The 19,623-nt window shown below is 42.5% G+C and overlaps 2 protein-coding genes across 2 annotated transcripts; one reads left to right on the forward strand and one right to left on the reverse strand.

Moving 5' to 3' along the window:
• The first annotated feature begins 396 nt into the window (after positions 1–396).
• Positions 397–1,251, forward strand: LOC115965119. The gene has a single exon (XM_031084312.1). The coding sequence runs from the start codon at positions 397–399 to the stop codon at positions 1,249–1,251; it is 855 nt and encodes a 284-aa protein (XP_030940172.1).
• Positions 1,252–14,822: 13,571 nt separating this feature from the next.
• LOC115965066 (chitinase-like protein 1) lies at positions 14,823–17,982 on the reverse strand. Its single transcript, XM_031084270.1, has 3 exons — positions 17,283–17,982; positions 16,067–16,226; positions 14,823–15,560 (listed from the first exon to the last, which is right to left on the reverse strand). Exons 1-3 carry the CDS (start codon positions 17,662–17,664, stop codon positions 15,143–15,145), a joined length of 960 nt encoding a protein of 319 aa, XP_030940130.1. The 5' UTR covers positions 17,665–17,982; the 3' UTR covers positions 14,823–15,142.
• Positions 17,983–19,623: the final 1,641 nt, after the last annotated feature.

Consider the following 19,623-nt stretch of genomic DNA (forward strand, 5'->3'; position numbering starts at 1 on the left):
ATTTCAAATTCTGCAAAACCCAAACATTAATAAAATTCCAGCAAACCTATGAAAGTGAAGCTTATAAAACAAGATTGGGATCAAAGATCTCTGGGTCAAGTTCCATCTGTTAGCTTCTGGGTTTTTAAAGGTGAGGTAAATGGCAATGGAAAGATCGTGTCTCCTTATGCTCTTTGCCACTGAGGGTCCCCTTTCCAGTGACGTTGCAGAGGGAGAAAGTTTGAGACAAAAAAAAAAAGAGTAGACGTGTGATAAATAAGGTGGGGTGACGTGGTTTTGTTTTTGCCCTTTAGATTTATCATTTGACAGGTGTCTAAAATCTATTTAAAAACGGGAGGTAATGGGAGGGTTCTTAACGGGAGGTGAGCCGGTCCCTTCTTTCAGTGGCCGAACAAGATGGCTGGCGACCCTTTGAGGCGTAATCAGAACCTGTATTGCGCATACCATCAGGAGCCCGGTCACACTACTGATGATTGCAGGAACCTGAAGAACTATTTAGACCGGCTCGTCCGAGAAGGGAAGCTGAGACATCTGCTGCATCGCTCTGAAGGATGGCAAGAACCATCGAACAACGAAACCAGACAAAGTACGTTGAGGCCACCCATTGGCACAATTAATGTCATTCTCGCCGCTCCTGGAAGGACAGGCTCTGTCCCCTTCAGGGTAATGTCAGTGAGCAGCTTCCCGACTAAGCCAGATGACAGGGAATCCAAGAGGGCTAGAATGAGCGCCACGCCATTAATCGGGTTCACGGAAGAAGACAAACAAGGAACTATCCAACCCCACGATGATGCCTTAGTCGTGACGCTCAGGATAGGAGGTTACGACGTCAAAAGGGTGTTGGTTGATCAAGGCAGCGCAGTGGAGATAATGTACCCTGATTTGTATAAGGGATTGAACTTGAAGCAGGAAGACCTGTTGCCATATGATTCCCCTCTAGTTAGCTTTGAAGGAAAGGTCGTCATCCCGAGAGGCATGATTAGGTTGCCTGTGCCAATAGACTCAAAGGTGGTAGAAGTGAACTTCATTGTAGTAGATGCATACTCCCCTTACACAGCCATCGTGGCCCGGCCATGGCTTCATACACTAGGGGCTGTGTCGTCAACCTTGCACCAAAAGGTGAAATACCCGTCAGGAGGTCAGATCAAAGAGATAATAGGGAACCAGGGAGTAGCTAGGCAATGCATGGTGTCAGCAATCTTGCGGCAGCAGGATCGCTTAACTTCCACGCAAGCCGAGAGCGGCTTATAGCAATTACTGACTACGGTCCCAACTGCGGGCAGTGGAGGACCAGCCATGGAGGTGAACTGTGAGGAGTTGGAGAAAGTACTTGTCGGATCTGACCCTGAGAGGTTTTTTCAAATTGGCTCGGAATTGCCACCCCAAGAGAAGTCGGCGCTGACTGCCTTCCTCCGACAGAATTTAGACGTGTTTGCTTGGGACCCCTATGAGGCCCCCGGGGTCGACCCAGATTTCATCTGCCACCGCCTTAACGTGAACCCGGCCGTAACACCTAAAAGGCAAGCCCCTCGACGACCGTCGAAAGAACATACTGACGCCGTGATAGAAGAGGTCACAAGATTAAAGAAAGCAGGGGCTATCAAAGAGGTCTTCTATCCCGAGTGGTTGGCTAACACGGTAGTGGTAAGGAAGAAGAGCGGGAAATGGCGGGTCTGCGTGGACTTCACCGACCTAAACAAGGCATACCCAAAGGATCCCTTCCCTATGCCCCAGATAGACCGGTTGGTAGATTCAACTGTCGGACATCCTAGAATGAGCTTTCTAGACGCTTTTCAGGGCTACCACCAGATACCCTTGGCCGCCGAAGACCAGGAGAAGACTGCTTTTGTCACCCCAGTTGGGAATTATCATTATAAAGTGATGCCCTTCGGCCTAAAAAATGCCGGGTCAACTTATCAAAGGATGATGACCAAGATGTTTGAACAGCAGATGGGTAAAAACATTGAAGTGTACATAGACGACATGGTGGTTAAAAGTAAGTTGGCTCCCAACCATATTGACGACCTTGGCAACGTTTTTCAGATACTAAGAAAGTATAAACTACGGCTGAATGCAACCAAATGTTCATTTGGAGTGGGATCTGGAAAATTCTTGGGCTATATGGTGACTCACAGAGGCATTGAGGCTAACCCCGACCAAATAAGAGCCATCCATAACTTGCAGCCTCCTCGGAACCCCAAAGAAGTCCAGAAGCTTACTGGTATGATAGCAGCTTTAAACCGTTTCATCTCGCGCTCAGCAGATAGATGCAAGCCATTCTTTCTCCTATTACACAAGTGGAAAGGATTTGAGTGGAATGAAGACTGCGCTGTAGCTTTCCAACAATTAAAGGAGTACCTCGCCCGACCACCAATTATGTCCAGTCCAAATGCCGACGAGGTTTTGTTTGCCTACATTGCGGTAGCCTCGCATGCGGTGAGCTTGGTGCTAATCCGAGAAGACAACGGCACACAGCGACCAGTCTATTACGTTAGTAAATCACTGCAGGAGGCAGAAACACGTTATCTTCCCCTCGAGAAGGCTATCTTGGCTGTCGTGCAGGCCACGCGAAAGCTTCCACACTACTTTCAAGCGCACACTGTGGTGGTGCTTACACAACTCCCCATAAAGTATGTCCTACGCAGCGCAGGTTACACAAGCAGAATTGCAAAGTGGGGAACGATCTTGGGCGCTTTCGATATTAGGTACATGCCTCGTACTGCTGTAAAGGGCCAGGTCCTTGCCGACCTAATAGCAGAGTTTGCGGAGCCCACGCTAGAGGAACAAAACGTGGCGGGACCTCTAGGGGCTGATGAGAAGATGATCAGCACGGTCTCCCAGCATGAAAATACCTGGTGGAAAGCGCACGTCGATGGCGCAGCGAACCAAAGGGGCTCAGGGTTAGGACTTGTCCTGCTCTCACCTGAAGGGATAACCATAGAGAAGTCATTGAGACTCGGGTTTTCAACCACGAATAACGAAGCCGAATATGAGACGCTATTGGAAGGAATGGGAATGATCCGGAAGTTGGGGGGAAAATCCGTAGACATGTTCTCGGATTCTAGACTTATTGTGGGGTAGATAAATGGGGACATGGAAGCAAAGGACGAAAGAATGCAAGAATATCTAGTTCGGGTTAAGCACCTGCAGACCCAATTTCATCACTTCCGCCTGACGCACGTACCCAGAAGTGGGAACACTCATGCTGATTCTCTCGCGACGTTGGCTACCTCCTCGGCTCAACCCCTACCTCGAGTCATTCTGGTAGAAGAAGTCCTCCGTCCATCAACAGAAAAGGCAAATGGGATTGGAATACATAACATCAGGGCGGGACCGAGCTGGATGGACCCTATCGTTCTGTACTTAAAGCATGACACCTTGCCAGACGATAAGGTTGAGGCTGGCAAAATCAGGAGAAAGGCTACTCGATTCTGGTTATCGGAGGACTCCAAGCTTTACATATGCTCGTTTTCAGGGCCGTATTTTCTATGTGTGCACCCAGAGGCTGCGAAACTCATCCTGGAGGAGTTACATGAAGGAATTTGCAGAAGTCACACGAGGGGTAGGTCTTTGTCTCACAGAGCCTTAACGCTGGGTTATTGGTGGCCGAGCATGCACAAGGAAGCCCTGGATTATGTGAAGAAGTGCGACCAATGCCAGAGATTCGCTCCGAGCATACACCAGCTTGGTGGAGAGCTAAACCCAATGTCCAGTCCCTGGCCATTTGCACAATGGGGCCTAGATATACTTGGTCCATTCCCCAAGGCAACAGGGAATAGAAAATTTCTTTCGTCAGCACCGACTACTTCACCAAATGGGTAGAGGCTGAGGCGCTGGCAAACATTAGGGACGTCGATGTCAAGAAGTTTCTTTGGAAGAATATAGTCACCAGGTTTGGCACCCCGCACACCCTAGTGTCGGACAACGGGCTCCAGTTTGATAGCAAAGCCTTCAGAAGGTACTGCAGCGAGCTGGGAATTGTTAACCGGTATTCCACGCCAGCTTACCCCCAGAGTAATGGCCAAGCAGAAGCCGTCAACAAGACCATAATGAACGGACTGAAAAAGAGACTAGATGACGCAAAAGGAAGATGGGTAGAAGAGTTAGCCCATGTCTTATGGACATACCGCACCACGCCTCGTAGGTCCACAGGGGAGACCCCTTTTTCAATGACCTATGGGGCCGAGGCTGTCATTCCACTGGAGGTGAACTTCCCAACCCAGAGGACCACCACCTTTTGTCCCGATACCAATGACAAACTTCTAGAAAAGAGCTGGACCTCATCGACGAAAGAAAGGAAGGCGCGATGGTCCACCTAGCTAACTATCAACAGAAGCTCAAGCAAGGTTACGACGCCAAGGTGAAGTCCAGGCCATTGGCGCCTGGAGATCTAGTACTGAGGAAAGTCTTGGGCACTGCGAGGAACCCCGCATGCGGAAAGCTCGGACCAAACTGGGAGGGACCGTACCGTATCACTTCCGTAGCTGGCGTAGGAGCCTACTATTTAGAAGACTTGGATGAACGTGTAGTTCCACGCCCTTGGAATGTAAACAACCTGAAAAGGTACTGTTATTAATGAAAGATGTAATCTTTGGTGCCGTATTGCTGTGCAGTTACTTGATTTAAGTGTTAAACAGAACCCAAGTCCTGCCTGGATCCTCGGACCACAAACTTGGGGGAAATTAACCACGAGGCAGTTCTCACTAAGTGTTAAACAGAACCTAAGTCCTGCCTGGATCCTCGGACCACAGACTTGGGGGAAATTAACCACGAAATAATTCCAACTAAGTGTTAAACAGAACCCAAGTCCTGCCTGGATCCTCGGACCACAGACTTGGGGGAAATTAATCACGAAGCAATTCCAACTAAGTGTTAAACAGAACCCAAGTCCTGCCTGGATCCTTGGACCACAGACTTGGGGGAAATTAACCAAGAAGCAATTCCAACTAAGTGTTAAACAGAACCCAAGTCCTGCCTGGCTCCTCGGACCACAGACTTGGAGGAAATTAACCACGAGGCAGTTCTCACTAAGTGTTAAACAGAACCCAAGTCCTGCCTGGATCCTCGGACCACAGACTTGGGGGAAATTAACCACGAAACAATTCCAACTAAGTGTTAAACAGAACCCAAGTCCTGCCTGGATCCTCGGACCACAGACTTGGGGGAAATTAATCACGAAGCAATTCCAACTAAGTGTTAAACAGAACCCAAGTCCTGCCTGGATCCTCGGACCACAGACTTGGGGGAAATTAACCACGAGGCAGTTCTCACTAAGTGTTAAACAGAACCCAAGTCCTGCCTGGATCCTCGGACCACAGACTTGGGGGAAATTAACCACGAAACAATTCCAACTAAGTGTTAAACAGAACCCAAGTCCTGCCTGGATCCTCGGACCACAGACTTGGGGGAAATTAATCACGAAGCAATTCCAACTAAGTGTTAAACAGAACCCAAGTCCTGTCTGGATCCTTGGACCACAGACTTGGGGGAAATTAACCACGAAGCAATTCCAACTAAGTGTTAAACAGAACCCAAGTCCTGCCTGGCTCCTCGGACCACAGACTTGGGGGAAATTAACCACGAGGCAGTTCTCACTAAGTGTTAAACAGAACCCAAGTCCTGCCTGGATCCTCGGACCACAGGCTTGGGGGAAATTAATCACGAAGCAATTCCAACTAAGTGTTAAACAGAACCCAAGTCCTGTCTGGATCCTCGGACCACAGACTTGGGGGAAATTAACCACGAAGCAATTCCAACTAAGTGTTAAACAGAACCCAAGTCCTGCCTGGATCCTTGGACCACAGGCTTGGGGGAAATTGATCACGAAGCAATTCCAACTAAGTGTTAAACAGAACCCAAGTCCTGCCTGGATCCTCGGACCACAGACTTGGGGGAAATTAACCACGAAGCAATTCCAACTAAGTGTTAAACAGAACCCAAGTCCTGCCTGGATCCTCGGACCACAGGCTTGGGGGAAATTAATCACGAAGCAATTCCAACTAAGTGTTAAACAGAACCCAAGTCCTGCCTGGATCCTCGGACCACAGACTTGGGAGAAATTAGCCACGAAGCAATTCCAACTAAGTGTTAAACAGAACCCAAGTCCTGCCTGGCTCCTTGGACCACAGACTTAGGGGAAATTAACTACGAGGCAGTTCTCACTAAGTGTTAAACAGAACCCAAGTCCTGCCTGGCTCCTCGGACCACAGACTTGGGGGAAATTAACCACGAGGCAGTTCTCACTAAGTGTTAAACAGAACCCAAGTCCTGCCTGGATCCTCGGACCACAGACTTGGGGGAAATTAACCACGAAGCAATTCCAACTAAGTGTTAAACAGAACCCAAGTCCTGCCTGGATCCTTGGACCACAGGCTTGGGGGAAATTAATCACGAAGCAATTCCAACTAAGTGTTAAACAGAACCCAAGTCCTGCCTGGATCCTCGGACCACAGACTTGGGGGAAATTAACCACGAAGCAATTCCAACTAAGTGTTAAACAGAACCCAAGTCCTGCCTGGATCCTCGGACCACAGGCTTGGGGGAAATTAACCACGAGGCAGTTCTCACTAAGTGTTAAACAGAACCCAAGTCCTGCCTGGATCCTCGGACCACAGGCTTGGGGGAAATTAACCATGAAGCAATTCCAACTAAGTGTTAAACAGAACCCAAGTCCTGCCTGGCTCCTCGGACCACAGACTTTGGGGAAATTAACCACGAGGCAGTTCTCACTAAGTGTTAAACAGAACCCAAGTCCTGCCTGGATCCTTGGACCACAGGCTTGGGGGAAATTAATCACGAAGCAATTCCAACTAAGTGTTAAACAGAACCCAAGTCCTGCCTGGCTCCTCGGACCACAGACTTGGGGGAAATTAACAATTAAGCTACTCTAGCCGAGTGTTAAACAGAACCCAAGTCCTGCATGGCTCCTCGGCCACAGACTTGGGGGAAATTAACCGCGGTGCAGTTCTCCCTAAGTGTTAAATAGGGCCCAAATCCTGTCTAGCTCTTCGGACCAGGGACTTGAAAAAATAAGGTTCGCAGCCAGTGCGCCTAATTATTAACTATCGTTCTGTTCACGTATTCATTCACTTACGCTCGGTTATCAACAGTTAGTGAAGAAATAGACATCCATTCATGATAAAAAAAAGGGGGGTAGACAATAACATTTGAAAGAAAATAACCTTTGTCATTAAAATCTAAAAGCAGTTCTGTTTACAAACACTGGCGAGGCAAAACAAAACAAAATACAAAAAATGAGATAAATAAATCCTACACTAGTCTCCTAAGAGCCCTGAGCAGGAGTGGGCTGACCATCAGCTGCTTGGGTCCCCGGGGCAACCTCCTTGGCCTGTGCGACGATCTCGTTGATGGAAAGGCTGTCCTGAAGTGGCTTGTCCTGCGCGGCCTGCTCATCGCCCCCAGCTTCGAGAATAAAGGAGTCTGTTGGAAGAGGCTCTTTGGAGGCATCCTGGTCAGGAATTTCGCGTACATCCTCTGGGAAGAAGATGTTCTCAGCCTTCCTTAGATCAGAATCTGCTGGGACAGCTACCCGATCCAGGGCTACACCCCAAGACGTGGTGATGTATTCCCTGCAGACAATGGCTACCTCCTCGGCCAGCCTAGCCTCAGTATCATGAACTCCACGCTTATAGGAGGCCGCCACAGCCTTCTCAGCAGCTTCCCTGGCCAAGTGGGCCTCCTCCTTGGTCCTTGCAAGCTCAGCCTTGAGCGTGGAGACCGCCTGCTGCTCCGCCGTAAGTTTCTCCTCAGATTGGCGGAGCTTTATGCGCAGTTCATCCGCTTGCTTTTCGGCATTCTTAAGGCCGGCCTCCGCGCTCGCATGAGCCTTCTTCACCTCCTTTATTTCTTTATCCTGACGATCAAAATCTTGTTTGAGATCACCAGCAGCCTTCTCGGCGGCATAGCGGGACTGAGCCTCCCTATGCAAGTCCTCGTGAGCCTTCTTGTCCCATTCCTCCGCAACAAAAATCTGTTGAGTGACCTGCGCTCGGAAGTAAATAAAAACCCTATTAAAACACGACGATAATAGGGTGCGCAATATAGGGACGAGATAGAAGATTCTACTTACCATGGCCATGTCCCTCTTCAATGACATGAAAAGTTCTGGCTGACGAGTCTTTCTGAGCCCCTCCATATCACGAGGCAAGAGAAGAGGTTGCTGCAGGGCCTCGGCCAAGTATGATGCCTGCTCTCGTTGGGATTCCCATAGGGTCGCATCCCAAGGGATCGGGGCGCCGTCCAATTCGATCCGAGGCGACCATGTTCGTTGTTCCCTACGAGTGGCTGCCTCGTCTCGGGTATCAGTGGACCTAGTCCTCTTATCTCGGGGCTCTTTCGTTTCCTTGCCCTTCTTCTGAGGCCTGGCCTTCTCACGGCCAATCTCTCCCTCCTCCGTTTCTTCTACCTGCCTTTTTCGCCTTAAGTTAGGCATAGGCTGCAGCGCCGCGTCCGACGAGGGGGGAGGGAGAGGAGGAGCGGGAGCCTTAGTGGCAGCTTGTTCCTTCGAGACATCCTTAGAGGACTGCCCCTTGCTCCTGTTGGATAGAAGGCCCCTGAGGCCTGTCCTCGGCTTCAAGTCCATTCCTTCTTCTTCAATTTCTTCGCTGGTGTCTACTTGTGCGATGACTAGACCAGTATCAGGAGCCGCTGAAGCACGGTCTAGATCGGCGTCGGAGTCTGAGAGCTCTACTACCTTGGCCAACACCTCTCCTTCCTCGGGAAAATGGAACTGGTCTATTTGTTCTTCCAAGGATGAATGCGAAGAACCAGCCTCCTCTTCCTGGATAACCACTGGGGGAAAGGCACGTTGGGGAGGCAGCTGAATAGGAGGTAAGTCTGTTGAAGTAAGGAACCCCGGTATGGATACGTCAATACGTGCCAAGCTTGGACTGCCAGCCCTTATAGCTTGGCCGGGGTCCACCAAGGATCGAGTGAGAGGAACGTAGTCCAAAATCAAAGGAGCCGACCGTAATTGTCCGTCCTCGCTCACGAAAATCTCAGATCTCAGGAGGAAATTTAGAGCCCGGACGTTGACCAAGCTCAGCCGAGGGGATGTTCGCTCCTTGTCTGCAAAGGCCGTTAAAGGGTTTGTGTTAGTCCGAGGAGGCATGCAACCAAACCAACAAGTTTAAAAAGGAAAAGAAAGAAAAAAAAAAGGGGGAGAGCTCGAAACTAAGGTCCTCCCCACGGAATCTAATTCTATGACACCCCACCTGGCTCTCCTGCCCTAGTCGGACAGTGAAGGCCGTCATGCCATGGTCCAAAGACAATCAGATGGTCGTCCTTCAAGCCTTTGCTGGACTTTGGAAGACAGGATATCAACCTCACTTCGTCAGTCCTGGACTTTAGGTAATATGAGTCGCCGAGCTTATGGCATTCATAAAGATGAACCACGTCGTGCCATGAAAGGCCGAGGTTCATCTGGTCGTTTAAGGCGTCGGCGCACCCCAGGATCCGGAACAGGTTCGCGGTGCACTGGTGTGGGGCCAACCTATGACAACGTAGGTAGTCCCTAGTTATTCTCCCCATTGGAATCGTCATTCCTCCTTCCACGAAGGCTATCATTGGAATTGCGACTTCCCCCGTTCTTCTCTTGAACAAAATTTCCTCCTGGTGGCAATACTCTAAACCTACCTCCGGTGGAATACGATACTTCGCCCTGAAGCCCGCCATACCGGCCGGAGAGTTTACCATTTTTTCAAGCCTACCCATCCCCTCTAATCCTAGACAACGTGAAGGCAGTTTGTCTAATGAAGAGTAACGAAGAAGAAGCGTGCACTTACGGGTAAGACGCTCGACGGAATCTTCAAGAGAACGACGGCGAAGGTAAGAACGCGCTGAAGGAAAAGGCTCTAAGGTGTTCTGAATACTGGAGTGTTCGTCAAAAGCGAGGAAGGAACGCCTTCCAAAACCTTGGAAGGAACGCCTTCCAAAACCTTATATACTCAGAGGGAGTTGGACAGACACACTCCCACCTAGAGCAAATGAAATGTTGTCCACCGTTGATCCGGTCTCCAACCATTGGATTGAAAGAGCATAAAACTCCAAAAGCTGCAGTTACTTCCCCCAGGGTCAATAAATGCCTGCAGCATTAATGAGGCACGTAAGGGCACGCCTCCGCACGTGCAAAGCAGGGATCCCCAGCGAACTATCCAGTGGGTATCAAAATCCCGCCTTTCCTCCTCGGATCAAGAAGAAAGAGTCGGAATTTTGAGGGGCTATTGTGGGGGTAAAGTTCATCAGTCAACAGTGGGCCTTGACACCCATGCGGGGCCCAACCATGACAGGAAGTGAGGACATGGCCAGAGGACTTCCAGCCCAACCTTGTTGGGCCGGGCCGGGCCTGTTTAAGAGGCGTCCGAGGAGGAATGTCTCCTCGGACGCATCAAATGGGAGTCCAACGCACACCCTTCACATAGTGGGAAATCGTCCCAAATCGAAGGAAAATGCTGGACGCACAGGGGGGCAACCACAACTGCCGCATTAAATGCAAGGAAGCTACTTTTCCAGCCGCATTAATGTGGAGAGGACAGGAGAACAATATTATCTTGGCCAGTGCAACTCACAGAAAAGGAGGATGATGTCCTATGAGACAGGCACTCAAGTAGAGGCCCAGATGATCAACAAGTGTAGGGCCATTATCATTCGAAGGATGCTATATAAGAGAAGAAAACCCCCATGATCAAGGGATCGGAAACTGGAGAGCAAAAAGTAAGGAAAGGAGAGAGAGAAAAAGAGAGAAGTTCTGTAAGAAAAGCCCAAGTTGTTGTTCCATGAACTGTTATCCCAGGAGGCTTAATAAAACGTTCCCACGTTTAGATGGTTGCATGGCTTACTAACAATTACGTGCACTCTGTTTTGACCTAGTTCTTCGACCCACTCTCTACAAATTCATTGTTGAGGGTCTTTTGGGCCAGAATCGCCTACTCACTGGGCCTGGGCCCCAAAATCCGCCCTTACATATATAATATCCAATTGACATAAAATTTGACATGTGTATTAAGAGTGTAAAGAACATACAATTCATCAGTTAGATTTTCAAAATATATAGTAATGTTTATTTTATTGAGTAAGGTTGTAGCGTTAGGTTATAACCAATTTTGTAACTAAATTTTATCATTTTTTAAAAAGTGAATATAAATCTTCCGTCATACTTTTTGTGTTTTACTTTTATTTAGAAAATTGTGTTTCATTATATATTCTATCAATTACAACTTATATATTTATTTGACTTTTCTTAAAAAATAACCAATCTTTAATATGAAAAAAATATTAAAAATATACACTTGGCATATTATAATTGAAAGTAAAATATAAAAAATGAAATACAAAAACTGAGGTAGAGGATTTGTATTGTCCTGATATTAGGGGAGCCAATACTGGCAGTGTAAAGAATAGGCCCCACTTGCAACTTATTTCTACAATAAGACTCACCATACGAATCTTTCATTAAAAAAAAAAAATTGTTCAATCAGGTACTTATATAAACAACAAAAGGCAATTACAAACCAGTCACAGAGGCCAAAGTATTGGCAACACGCTTATAATAATACAACCCATTCCTATCAGCTTCAAGCAAAACATTTAAATCATCAAAGGGAGAGGTATCAAACACGACAAAATTCTCCATCAAGGAACAGTCCCTCTTAGCCAAAAAGTCGGTGTATTTATTCGTCACTCTAAACACATGCCCCACTTGATAAACAACCAGTAGCAAAACTTCTGTTAGGACAGTTTGTACTTTCATTAAATTATTATAAAAAAAAAAAGACTCACCATTCGAATCAATAGTAAATAAGTGTTATTTTCGATAAACAACTAGCCACTTCAGTCCTAAGAAACTAAATAAATAAAAAATAAAAAAAACTAACCACTTGATAAAATGTATGAAGCGATAATCAGGATAATAAAGGCCTATTTGTTACTATTGTTTAAATAACAGTTTTCAATATTTAAATATCATTATACGTCTTTTCATATACTATTACATGTCTTTTCATACACTTTTACACCTACACATAATTTCAAAAAATATAGACAACGTTACAGGAATTCTCTTACCAAATTGACCTTAAAACTTTGTATACTTGTTTTATAACTATGTAAGACGCAGAATTTTGAAAGCCATCTGGGGTAGGCTAATTCATATAATTTAATTTTACGTGATTATCTTATGATGGTGAAGGCAGACTAACCTAAAAAAAACCTGTATATTAACACAGTCACATAGCATAAGTTTACTGATAATTGTGTTTGAGCAAAAACCGATTTTTCTTAAGCGTGGTCTCTTTTAATGTTAACGGTAGATAATTCGAAGTGAATGGTTTGAACTTTAAAGTAAAGTCTTGATTCGAAGTAGAATTTGATTTCGTAGATTAGGGGAGGGATTTAAAAATGCCTCAATTAGAAATTTTTTTTGTTGAAAACTAAAAATGCATGTAACAATGAAAAATGAAAAACATAAAGATTTGCAATTACTAGGTAACTAAGTGCTAAGATCTAGTTATAAGTTATTTCTGATGTTGTTGATTTGAAGTAAACTAATTCAAAGCTAGTCAATTCGGAGAAAACTAAAACGGATCAAAACTTTAACTTGATAATAAAGAATAATTATCATGAGTTAAATATAATAAGTTCAAATATATTATATCTTTATAAAATTTAAATAAATAAAAAAAATCATGGATTCAGTTCAATCCATACCACAAAAATATGATAAATATAAACCTTAGGTAATTTCAACCAACAGCGACACTTCCAAATCCAAGTTCATTGAAAGTTAAAAACCCTCTTAAATTAAGGTTTTAAATTTTTTTAAAACTTAGATTAAAATTTTGTAAGTGTTGTTCTTAAGATTTTCCAATCAAATTCTACCATGTGGTGCATTGATCAATACAACCACAAGGTTAAATTTATTAAGGGAGACTAAGCTACTACATCTAAGTAACTGCATTTAAATTTTACGTTTAGAGGTTTACAAAATTAGTAGTAAACTAAAGGTACTTTTATGTGACCATGCAACCCACAGCCTCTTCTTTTGTAGTCCTCTTTCTACCTTCTTGCATCCATTTTTTCTACTTTAGTTCTTTTCTTGTCACATGAAAATTATGAAATGTACATTTATATTATGGATTGCAAAATGCAAATACTTGGTGATCAAGGATACATATGTATGCAACAAAAATGTATTTACAGCTTAATACAAAAGCAACGTGTGGCAAGAATTCAAATGTACAGTATCAATGCATTGAAGAAACAATGGATCATATGTGAGAGGACTCGACATGATTTAAAATAGATCTTGTAACAATACCATCCTTTTACAAACTTTTGTTTTACAAAAATTTCTACAATGTTCTTATTTCCAACTTTCTTTGATTTTTTGGAAGGAATATAATACTTCTATGACACAAAAACTTTAGAAACCATTTATTAAAATAATTTGGAGCCCAACCCATGCATGCATTTAACATGCTTTCTACATTCTAAAGCTTTATTATAAATTATATAATAAGATGTCTTTATCTTCAAAAAAATTTAAGGTATAAAAGAAATCTAATGCATTTCCTTCAAATTTTGGGGTCAAAGTCAAAGATGGTGGTGATGAGTCTTAAAAAAGCCATGGTTGTCTGTCACTAAAATGGTTATATGGGTTTTGATTGGAAGAAAGTTTGGTGATGAAGAATGGAGGTGAATTTGGTTATGGTTGTCGGCAAACATGAATTGTGATTATCTATAAGGGCGTGAAAGATGGTGATGGTTGGTGACAAACAAAAACCCAAATTATTATTACTTTATGTACAAAGTAAGTCTATTTCCTGGCATGAATGTTTCTAACAGTTTCTGACATGACAAACACCAACATAGATTATTTACTAACTATAATGCTAAAAAGACATGACCACTCCACTCTAACAAGAACTTATATATGACAATGCACATCAATGTTTGATTTATTATGAACTGTGTTCTACTGTTTTGTGGTCTGATGAGCTAGCTGTGTTCCCCCTTCATCAGAAATGAGGGTGAAAATAACTCTACTAGAAGTTCTTACTTCTATTTTTTTTTCTTTTTTTACCGGAGAAGTTCTTATTTCTTCGGGCAACTCCAATATTAAATTACTAAAATGTTGATGTTATGATAAAATCTAGATCAAAATTCACACTCAGTCCCTAAATTTTAGAGCATGAGTGATTTTAGTCTATAAAGTTTAAAGTGATTGCTTTTAGTCCCTTACAATAATAGTGTGGTCAAATTTAAAACTAACATATTATCACTCCGCTACACATATTAGGTACTAAATATGATCATTTTCAATTTGGTAGTTACTAAAAATATCAATCATTTTCAATTTGGTAGTTACTAAAAATATCAATTTATCTTTGTTAAGGACTCAAAACGATCACTCTAAATTGTTAAGTACCAAATGTAATCACTTTTAATTTAAAGGACTAAAATTGCTAATGGGCTAGAATTTATAAACTGGCAGCGTATTTTGCACTAAAATAGAAATATATGAATGGATATGATTATAAAAATTCTATGGAGTTTTTAAGATCTTAATCCTCTTCTTTTTCTTTTTCTTTTTTTCCTTCTAATTTTTGGTGCAAGGGGAAAGCTCATTAGACAACAAAAACACAGTTCATGAAACATAATTAGCTCAGTAGCTGGAAGTCAATAATTATATATTACCATCTTAATTGAATGCAAGTACGAGGTTGGAGTTTCTCAGCACAAACTGGTAAGCCAAAAGTCATTGCACATGAAATAGAAGAAAAAAGAAAGGAGAGAAGAATTTACCATGAAACCAGTTAATTGAGACCAGAATTTATAAATAAGACAAATTGTAATTTTTTAACTTTACAAATTTGTATTTGAAACATAGATAACAAGAAGATGGTTCGTAGTGAACATATATTGCACAACATCATACCAGGTAGAAATAAATGGACCTCAAAATCTACACATTACAGCAATAACGAAGGGCACCGACAAATAACTCCACACATTATAATTGTGGCCTGAGCATAATATCATCATTGCCAACTCTTATTAACACTTCCCTCTTGGAGAGGATCAATCCAACAATAAAATAGGCTACCTAGTAATCATCATGTAGAGCTCAAGAAGTTGCGGTGTTGGCAGTGGTGACAGGGTTAAATGCAACCTGCTCTGCACAAGAGAGCACTTCACTGGGCCCTGCCTGCTCTCGGCCAACACCGAGAAGGTCAAGGTAATATAGGTAATGGGAAATGATGGTGTTCATAGGATCAATATCACCTTGGCCGCAAGTACGTTCCCCATAAAGGATGTTCATTGTGGCACCAAAACCAGGAACACGCTTAGATAGAGTGTCATTCTTGGTAGGCTTCCAGTTGCCAACAAAGGCATCATGGGCTGAAGGCTGTGACTTCTTGATTGGGGTCATCCACCTCCAAATTGCGGCCTGGAAAGCAATGGTAGCATTCTGCTCAACGAATTCTGGATGGTTCAACAGGTCTGCTTTAATACCATCGCCGGCTGCACCATAGTTGTAGTTCCTACAGATAACAACACAGATAAAAACACCACCAAAAAAAAAAGAATCTAAGAATCAAGTTGGCAAGAAGTTTAATAATACAAACAGGAGCAAATAAACAAGTTAAGAACTACTAGTGACATGGCGCATCATCTTTGATTTATAAAATGATTCTAAGTGTATGGGTCAGTTATCTAGTGAAGATGCTTATTATAATCACCATCTTAGAACTTAAGTACAAGTAGTATATCATCATCATCATCAAATTATATTTCATATTTGGCATTTCTTCTTCTTCTTTTTGATAGGTAACAAAAGTTTTATTGATATCAAAAGTGCAATGTATTTACGATTGTAAATTCACAGCAATGAAAAGATTACAAACAAATCAAATGGAAAAACTAACAGAAATAATGAAATCAGACCAGTAGATTGGTTGAAGATAGATAGATTTGGTAACAAAACAAAGGCAACACCATGAAATTGAGAAAAAGAAAAGAAACAGTTGGTTCTGAAATATATACAGACCAGTAGATAGGCAAGGCACCACGGCCATAGTATTCAGCTCCAGGAGCACAAGGGTAGGTGTATTTGTAGAAGTCGTCACAGTATGACTGGCTGGGACTCATTTCTCTGTTGAAGCAAAGCCCCCAAGCTAACGGTCCTCCAGTTGCCACTCCATAACCACCTGGTTAGAACCCAATTATAATCACCATTTACCATCAACAATTATGTGAACAAACAAAAAGTTTTCAGTAACTAAATAGTAAATACCATTTCCTCCAATCACTGCAAACACACACACAACCAGGTAATCACCATTTCATCCAATCCACCCAAAAGACACTCAATCTTATCAAACATACTGGTAAAAGAATCCCCCCAAAACCCACTCTCTAAAATTTCTATATATTAAGTAAATTCAAAAGTTCATCAAATTAAGAAAGATATGAAAACACACACACTATCTCAAAATATCAAATTAAACAACCAGATAATCGACTACCCTCACAACAAGAAGCCTTATCCTCCAAAATCTCAAGGTTAGCGATGAATTCTCACAAACTAGCAGTGGTCAACAACATATATTCTTTTCCACCATTCTATTATATCTAAAACCATACTCTTTGTTACCTCCTTAATTGACATGTCCTTTTTAACTACTTTAACTAATTTTATTTTAGGTCTTTCTCTACCCTTTTTTTCCCTCAACTTGAATCAACTCACTCAGTTAATCTTTCTCGCTTGTGCGTGAATCACTCTCCTCTATACATGACCAAGCCTTAATCAAATTCCCTCAAAAATCACTCTGAATCTCCGATCTATTAACTAAATACAATAACCACCAATTAACTAAAAAACAGAAACACAAACACAGTGATAGACAATCAAATCAAACACCCAGCTAAAAGAAACACACAATCTCATTCAACTAGCATAATAAACACACACACACACCCAAGTATAAAAATTCACTCAAAACTCACCCTCAAATTTCTGTTTATCAAGTAAACACAATCCCTATCCAACTAACAAACTTAAGAAACACACACACGCACGTAATCAAATGCTCTTAAAACCCACTCTAAAATTCCAATCTAGTCAACTAAACACATTTTCCTACAACTAATCAAAAGACACACACACCCACAAAATAGAAACAACAAAATCAAACACCCAACAAACAAAAACACAACAAATCTCAAAAACCCATCACACATTTTCCACAAAAAATACCACATACAAGAAGTCTGACTCCCAACATGGCCAAGAAAAGCAGCGACCTCCTTCATCTTCTCAGTCTTGTTACCAGTGGTCCCAAACCCAAGTGGCTCGTACTGCGCAGCAGCAAGAATGAACGACTGGAAGTCCCAGAACCCAACGGCATGAGCCACAGGCGTGTTCCTCTTGGAAAACCATTCCTCAAATTGATACACTTGGAAGTAATCAGTGATTGTCTCATTACAGCAAAACTGTGACCACTGATTACACTCCCAACCTTTGGTACACACCTTCTTGCCACGCACCGTCTTCACCTTAGTCACCGTGTCCGGGTCAGACTCCACCGCCACTGCCAGCACCACCAGTGCCAAAATTACCAAAATGCCCTTTGCTTTCATTTTCATCTCTTTGGTGGTTTTTGGACAAAGAAGCAACTTTGAGCTTCTGGGTTTTTCTGGGATGTGTGTTTTTTTGTTATGCTTTGGTTGTGATGTGAAGGAAGAAGTAAGAGGAGGAAGAGAGTTGGATCGAAGGTCTTTTTCTTTTGAGAAAGAGTGGGGTCAGAGAGTGGTTAAGTGGGGTGCAAGTTTGAGGAATGGACGGTGGATTGGAAGGGAAGGTGTTCGGGGTTTAAGTGGGAACAGGCTGGATTTGTGGGGATGGAATATAGGCTATTACACTGCTGAGATCTGTCACCGACACTTAACAGATGAAGCCAATTCAATTTAACAGAGTGTATGGTGTTTTTTTTTTTTGTCTTTATATTTTGATTTTTTTTTTGTCTCTATATTTTAATTTTATTATTTTTAATCTTTAAAGTAATTAACGCGTGTTATTTTTGTCCTTTCCGTCATTCAACCGACGGAAATAGCTGAGATAAAAACCGAAGGCATTAAAATATTATTAAAAAAATTATTTGACATTTTTTAAATACCAAAATTAATAAAAAATTACTCAATTTTAATTAAAAAATAAAAAACAAACAAAAAAAATTATTTTCTTTCAAACAAAAATTTCACTTTCCTCGCATCAAAAAAAAAAAATCACTTTCTTTTAATTAAAATGAATTTCTTTTATTCCAATTTTTTTTTTTCCAAAAGATCACCACCGAATCACCACCACCGAATCAAACCCAAGTAAAAGAATAGAAACCCAGCAAAAGAACATTATTACTTATCATTATTATTTTTCATAAGAATATTACAACTTGTTCTTTGTGTTCTTCCCAGATCAAACCCAACAACCAAGAACACAAATCCAGAAACCAAAAACTCCAACCTAGATCTAAAAAACACAAACGAAAAAAAAGAAAAAAAAAGAAAAGAAATAGAGACCAAACACAAACACAGACCCAGATCACAAATAGAGATCAAACACAAACAAAACCCAGATCACAACCCAAGCCAAAATCATCAACGGACCCAACCACCGATCCATGTTCACAACACCCACATGCAAGCCTCCAAATTTTTCCTTTTCCCATTGTTTTCACGGCATTAAGACCCCACGGCCTCCATGATCAAAAACTCGAAGATTAGCCTCTTGATTTGCTCGCCGCTGGTCAATATCAGGTGAGGTAGAAAGAGGTGTGAGAACTACTGATCTTGGTTTCACAACCACTAATCTAGGCTCCAATATCGAATCGGTGACTAGGTTTTCTTTCAAACACACAGGTTCTAAAACAAGATCAAAATTTATGTTTATAGTTATGAAAAGGATAACCATTATCACTAGCCGCACAAACAAGGACATAATTTTTTTTTTTGAAATTACAAAGAAATGATTTTTGTTACTTGTTATTGAAAATTAAGAGAAACCCATAAGAGGAAAAGTGAAAATAAATAAAGGGTTAGAGCCAAAGAGACCTGAATAGGGAAGAGCTTGGTGATACCCCTCTTGGCCAAAGCAGAGATAATCTCCTGAGAGATTCCAAGCTTAGCAACCTCCAAACCTTCATCAGCTTTCGGCGACGAAGATGAAGATGAGGCTTCGGATTCGTAATTAGCTATGGCAGCATACTCGACGAGAGAAGGTGAGGAGGCCTTGAAATCCAACGTCCCTGATTTGAAATGAAAGGCTCTGTTTTTAGGAAATAGAAATGGGTATGCAGTGTCTCCATTCTTGATGGGTGGGAAGATGGGGTTGATGAATGGTGTAAGTATTGGGTTTGAAGAGTAAAGGAAAGGTTGTTGTTGTTGTTGTTACTTGTGCAGGAAGAAGAAGTGAAGGCGGCGATGGTGCGTTTAGAGATGATTGAACAACTTGGGTTTTCTTTTTCTTCGGTGGTGATCTTCTTGAAAAAAAAAAGATTGGAATAAAAAAATTCATTTTAATTAAAAGAAAGTAAAATTTTTGTTTGAAAG

This window comes from Quercus lobata, chromosome 10, assembly GCF_001633185.2.
Source record: "Quercus lobata isolate SW786 chromosome 10, ValleyOak3.0 Primary Assembly, whole genome shotgun sequence".
Taxonomy (NCBI): domain Eukaryota; kingdom Viridiplantae; phylum Streptophyta; class Magnoliopsida; order Fagales; family Fagaceae; genus Quercus; species Quercus lobata.